At 34.2% G+C, this 7,351-nt stretch overlaps 1 protein-coding gene across 1 annotated transcript; it reads right to left on the bottom strand.

Moving 5' to 3' along the window:
• Positions 1–6,484: 6,484 nt before the first annotated feature.
• On the bottom strand, positions 6,485–7,309 carry LOC144440679 (uncharacterized). Its single transcript, XM_078130063.1, has one exon. It carries the CDS (start codon positions 7,307–7,309, stop codon positions 6,485–6,487), a length of 825 nt encoding a protein of 274 aa, XP_077986189.1.
• Positions 7,310–7,351: the final 42 nt, after the last annotated feature.

Genomic DNA, 7,351 nt, shown 5'->3' with positions numbered 1-7,351 from the left:
AACCACGCCTCTCTTTATATCTAGCAATACGAAGCCGAGGTTTCTTTATAATATTTACCCATAATTCGATCTAGAGAGGCGATGATATTATTCACTATGTTGTCATTTGGATCGATATGCATTATCACAGTGTTGCACGTCCTCTGTCTGTCTGTCTGTCTGTCTCTGTCTGTCTGTCTGTCTGTCTGTCTGTCTGTCTTTGTCTCTCAAACGTGGCAAACGGATGACTGTAGCTTTGAGTGGATGAAACTATAGAAAAATGGGAATACAAAAACGCTACAACTGCACGAAAACGAAAGTTGTATGAAGATAGCTAAAAATGGAAAAAGACACCACAGACGAGAAATAATTTACCTAACGGCTAATATCGCAATGTTATAAAATTGAAAAGTAAATTCCGGAATATTGTTTGCTATTAAAAGACACAGGCACTTTATAATAACACTGTACGTCACACCAATTTTCGCTCTTATAATGGTTTCCATGGAGTTGAATAATCTACTTTCACTCCATCCCACTGGCGTAGTTTTATTTGAAACTGCAGTAAATGGGTTTCGCTTCTTGATTAGATCATCCATGACTATGATTGCCTTGGCGTTATTCATGTATATTGTGACATAGAAACCACGAATCCTAATATCAAATTAAAGTGGCAAAATGAATGAGAAAAGGGTGATTTTAAATTTACAAATTAAACAAATTTACCATGCCTTCCTACATGAAAAAAAAAATATTATGAAAATATAGACAGGGTCCGTGTTTTTAACTGAATAATTACAAAAAAAACTTATTATAAAAAGAAGTATAAACAGTTTGTTCATAATCCGTAGTGATTCGCATCCATCATTATTGTCCTTTCTAAATTTTCAAGAAAAGGTAATTGATAAAAACTGTTAATATTATCTATTTTGCATTAAACCGTGTTATGTTGAACCATTGTTTTAAAAAAATGTGTAGGCTATATTTATTTTAGTATCAATGTACTGAAGGAAAATTCCATTCTGTGCTGGCTTTGCTTGATCACATTTCACTGTCCTAATATCAGAAAGAGTTAAGCACACTCCTTCACGTGACGTCTGTTTTTTTCTCCTTGTCGCTTTCTTCCCTTTTCATCATAATGGCGTGAGTTCAAATTGGGCAGAGTTTACTTTTTGAGTTTTTCCCGCGTGTGACACTGCATGCACATGGAGGATTTATATGGGCGACATTTTCAGATTCCGGTAGAAATGATTCACATTCATTTCCCGCCAAACGGTTTGCTACACCTTTCCTCAATATTACAGCACTCATGTTTATTTTTTTATTTTACGAGGAAATACAATTTAGGTCAGATATGCTTTCCGTCTCCAATAGGTAGGCGATAGTTTGTACATATTAGGGCATGGAATGCCAAGACAACTGGTTTATTAATTGAGGAAAGCTTCACGAGACAGTTGATTTCCGAGGGACATAATCACGGCATAATCACTGGAATTTTAGATATTGTCTTTCTATCTGTAAGTTTGGGGGATGTGTGTGTGTGTGTGTGTGTGTGTGTGTGTGTGTGTATGTATGTATGCGTATGTATGTATGTATGTATGTATGTATGTATGTATGTATGTATGTATGTATGTAACATGTATATATGTATGTATGTATGTATGTATGTATGTATGTATGTATGTATGTATGTACATTTCGAATGTTTTTGTTTCCTTAATTGAATACAAACACCAATATCAATGGGGCTAGTAAAGATTTACCATTGGTGATGTGTCGGTTGAGTTTAAACTATTCTTCTACTGCAGTAACCTCTACACCATCATCACCAAATGAATCGGTAACAAGCAGCCAAAACGTAAGGTACGTTGGGGCGCAATTGTTAAGCCAAAACATTGTGATTTCTACTATGGGCTGCTAAAGATTTACCACTGAGGGCGTGATTGTTAAATTTAAAGTATCCTTCTCTAGTGATTTCTTTCATAATTATGATTTTAAAAGCATAATAGTGACCAATAAGATGGAATGATAATTGACAAAACTCTTCACTGTCAATTCACACACTTTTCACTTGATAGTAATTTCACCAAAATCTAAGACAAGAGGTTTTTGCAATTTTGATCAAATGCAACTTTATTTCTATTTCATTACACATTGTTATGCATAATAAATGTACCTTGTTACATTTCCTAGCGAAAGAGTTGTTAAATCACTTCTTTATTGTCAAAAATATAAAAATACACAATGTATATGACAAAATATAATCTCCAAAATACTTTACAACTAAATCGAGAGTTTGATATATAAATACTAATATAAAATATTAATGACACTGTAATTTTGGTAATAATTTGTAAACGTGGTCATTTTCACATTACAAAATTATATTGTCAACAAGAATTACAAATTCATGTATCGAGCCAATACTAAAATGTATTAGTTTTTGTAAACTTTACTCTTGAAGACATTTTCTTAAATCTTGTACTAATATTCTTCCTATATTATGCTTCTGGTATATGTACAATTTCAGAGTGCGAAATTGTTTGATGTGCTTTGCTTCCAAACCATTCATACTTCATAAATATTATAGTGAGATAATGCTCACCAAATAATGAACCCTCTCAAATGCATCTACATTACAATTGCAAACTGCCAATTTTTGTATTTTACAAGCAAAAATCAGTTACATATTCATGATAACAAAATAGTTAATATTTTTGATTACATTTGACATGGTTGTACATGAAATAGATTAAGTACTTAAATCTTAAACCATAGTCATCCACACCGTGGTATTATAATGAAGTACTGTTTCAATCAATTTATGGATTTGTATTCTTAACAGGTGATGGATAGGCAGACACTCTGTGTATCACTACTGGTAGAAAAGGGTATCCTATGTAACAGAGAGGAATCAGTTCAAACACACAGAAATCTGACGCATTTTCTGTTGAAAGTAGATCCATTATTATTCCTTGTTGTCTGGTCCTTGGATTCTCTATAGCTGCTTCTACTGTCATACACTCCAACTGAATTCGCCTCTGTGTCATTAATTTCACTACTGGCAGCAAAAAATATTCAATATTAGAGAGTAAACCAGCTATATGAGAACTTAAACAATTGATAGTAAATGACTTAAGTGATGAATTCAGCTTCAAAGCTTGACATAGCTTACTTTGTACTCTTACTAGTATTTCATCGTTGGTGTCAGTGTTCATTCGTTCATTATGTTTACATTTTTTAGACTGATCGCCTCCTCTAAAAATGTAGAGGAGGCGATCAGGCTAAAAAATGTAAACATGTACTACGAAGGTCAATTCAAGCTAAATAACGATGGTAAGATAGCAATGCACGATTAGCCGACATCTACATCGGATTTTAATCAGATTGCTGTGAGATAAGAATACAAGTTGTCAGATTAACTTGAGTGAATGTTGAAATCTTTGACCGAAGTCATACTTTTCCTGATAACTGTTTGCGGAGCTATTTTTCAGTCAAGGAGATTTAAAATTATCTGAATATGATGATGCAACAAAAATTAGCAGTTTGTCGCAGTTTGTCTTGCTGTAAAGAGGTCTGTGGTTTACTACAATGTGTTGTACACAAAGAAATCATTTCATTACTTATCAAGTAATTAATGATAAGTAATTTAACTTTTCACCATTGAGGGACCTGTGCTATTCTTTACACATTTGTATTTACTTGTTTACCAAAGCAGAATTCATATATTAAAGAAAAGGTCGAATCAAATGACATAGCCATTTCTAAAGATAAAATAAATGTATGACAAATGATTTATACCATTTTGTGAACTCAGTTGTCTTTGGAATGGTTAAACCATAATGCCAATAGCATTGTAACACAATTGTATACTTAATTTTTTTTGTCCACATGCTAGGTATAGGTGTTCATTTTTAAAAATATTTATTCACTTGTCTATTTATCCCTGTTATCTTTGCAATATATACGTTCATTTGACTGTTGCTATGGGCATGGTGTTGTTGATACGCATATTTGTAGCAGAATCGTCAACAAGGTGCTGATGCATTTGAAGCAAACAGTTGGGTATCCGTACTTATTAGCTCCCAATTGGTGCTGCCTGAAGGGAGCTTATACATTGGGTTCCATCTGCTGTGTGCGTAAGTGCGTACATGTGTGTGTTCAACCTAATATCACAATATGCATCATAATTTTGTAGGCATAATATGTAGTGATTTCATTCAAGTGCATACTCCCACATTATCAAATATGACCTTTCTTTTACGACCTTGATCTTTGACCTTGAAAGTCTTCTTCAAGGTCAAATAGCCAAATTTGGGTTTTCTTCATAGCTTTTCGAACCAAACATTTCAAATTAAAAGCCTACTTTTAATCGTAAATGTGTGTAATACCTTGAATTTGAATGAATGAATGAATGAATGAATGAATGAATGAATGAAAGGATGGATGGATGGATGGATGGATGGATGGATGGTTGAATAGGTGGGTGGGTGGGTGGATGGATGACTGTATGGATGGATGAATGGATGGATGGATGAATGGATGGCCATGGATGGATGGATAAATTGAAATGAATGAATGGATAAATGGATGAATGAATAAATGGAGGAATGGAAGGAGCAATGAATGAACGAATGAATGAATGAATGAACTTTCAACATTGTCTTGTATAAACAATAGATTTCACTGTTAAGATGGCAAAACAAAACCAAATGAAGACAATGTAGTCTATACATTTATGGAGCACTTTCTCTATGAAGCAACCTTCAATGTCACAATAACATTGGATTTAAAATTGACACATTACAGGCACATCAGATTGAGTATGAGTATGAGTTAAGGACTAAAGGTGGTCCTCTTTATGTCTGTGTTTCTCTTGACATGACTATTAAACCCTGTTTATCTTGAATCGGACAAACATACGCCCTCTATGATCAGATCAGAAAAGTAACCTTCACTGTTGCCGACGACATCTATCATACTAAGCAGTAGTTTTGTCCGGGAGTATTTTTCAATTCGGCCGAATAGATTAGAAAAATGTTGGCACAGTTTAATATTTTCACAAAACAGTTGTACACGAAATGTGTGGGATACCCGGGATGGGATATCATTGCTGTCGATGATGGCAGTCGAGCACTACTCCACAGAAACGATTTGAAATTTTATGAATATATCGAGTTGTGATTATGTCATATACTATGTCTATACTACTAAGTGGACATTTTGTCCGGAGGTATTTTTTTATTACGAAATTTAGATTTGCATAGAATTCGTCACTACCGATGATGTCTGTCGCTCGTGCTGTTCATATGAAGCGATTGCCATGTTTGTGCATAATAATATTTAACTACTAGACGAAATTCCAAACAAGAACAGGACATTGATTAGATTAGCTGAGCTAGTTGTGTTTTTCTTTTAATTTTATACAACAGTGAAACGATACATGTACAGCCGAAAGCCAACAATGTTCATATTTATATGTGCGTATGTATATTCCTTCAATTCCGCCAGACAACACTCACTAAACAAGAAATACATTGCCATTGTACACTCGACATAGATTGTATCAATTGAATCTAACCCAGCAGTTAACTATAATTAGGCACAATAAAAACTAGACTTAATTCTTGCATAACAATAAACATTAGAAAAGTACATTTGATTTTGAGGACATTGACAGTGTAAGTGGCCGATAAGATGTAACGATAATTGATAAAACCCTTCATTTTCAATTCGCACACTTTTCTCTCGATAGTAATTTAACCAAAATTAAAACACAAGAGGTTTTTGCAACTTTGATGAAATAGAACTTTATTTATATTTCATAACACATTGTTATGCATAATAAATGTACCTTGTTACATTTTCTAGCGAAAGAGTTGTTAAATCACTTCTTTACGGTGGCCCTACATGACAACACGAAATTTCTTGCTTTGAATAAAACTTCCATTTTCCAAGAATAAACTTTTAGTTCTTGAAAGGAAACTTTTATTTTTCGAGAGTAAACTTTCCATTCTTTGAATAAAACTATTCTTTCAAGAGTAAACTTTTAATTCAATAAACAAAACTTTACTTTCCAAAGAATGGACTTTGAATTCTTGAAAGGAAACTTTTATTTTTCGAGAGAAAACTTTTAATTCTTTGAACAAAACCTTTCCTTCCAAAGAACACACTTTTGATTCTTTGAATAAAGCTTTTTTCCCAGAAAACGAACTTTGAATTCTTGCTTGATATAGCTTATTTAGGAAACTTACTAGTCTATCATTTTTGAAGTCAATGTACATATTAAGAGGAAACTTAGTTCTGTATTATGGTCAAATACCTGGATAGTTTAAAAAAATTCTGCCAACTTGATTACAATTACCATGAACGTGTCCGTCAACAAGTATTCATACTAATAGTTTATTTTTATTTTTTCATCCGTTTGTTTTAAAGTGAGCATAAAATTCATTACATAATCATATTTTCACTAATTAAATGATGCCATTTTACAACAAAAAATCGTTTATAATTTGTGACGAATCATTTCCTCATATAGCGGCATGAATGTTTCAATCCATTTTTGCAGCTCCTCTGGTAATTCTGATAGGTCGATGTTTTGATCTGATGAAGGGTGGAAATTTGAACTACGCATAGAGGTGCCATGAAATGCTGCCATGTATTCAGGGTCATCCCTTAGTATTTCAATGAAATGTCCGGAATTCCCTGGTTTCCAGTTGAGGAAGGATTCCTTGAAAGTAATCCCAGTTGCCTGGCAGTATTTCTGTAGTGTTTCCCTGGGTGAATTGGCCAGATCTTCTGAATCTATCACTATAGGTCGCTGTTTGCTTTCTTCCGTCATGTACTTGAAAATTTGATAAATAGGTAACACGCTCCCATCTTGCTTGGTAAGCTCAATCAACGTTTCGCCATCGATGAGGTGAGATTCGACTGATTTTGTTGCTCTATAATATGACAGGATAGAAGCGCGAGGATTTCGGACTAGGAACGTATTCAGATAACCTCTTGGAATATACTTGTAATGATCTCTGCCTACTAGTGCTCCGGCCCCTTCCTTTGCAAACACTGCTGTCTTTCCAGGAAATGACTTTTCGAGTTTTGCTTTGATATCACTATACCTAAATCCCTGCATTGGAGGGTTCAGTCTACTATCAATAAGTTTCTCATGACATTGCCGTTCCTCCCCTCGAAAGTACGCATTGTAAAACTCTTCGTGGAAGACCTTGATATTTTCGTCGGATGCAATTGCCATCTCAAGAGCAGTTGATCTCGACCTTGCATGGAACCATAGAATCACTCTCGTTGACGGTGGCAGATCTTCAGAGGCCATTGTAGAGTGGTTAATGATTGACGATTTTTTTGAACGACTGTA

The sequence above is a fragment of the Glandiceps talaboti genome, chromosome 10, assembly GCF_964340395.1.
Source record: "Glandiceps talaboti chromosome 10, keGlaTala1.1, whole genome shotgun sequence".
Lineage (NCBI taxonomy): Eukaryota > Metazoa > Hemichordata > Enteropneusta > Spengelidae > Glandiceps > Glandiceps talaboti.
The sequence above is the reverse complement of the archived record's forward strand: the minus strand, read 5'-3'. Positions and strand labels throughout refer to the sequence as shown.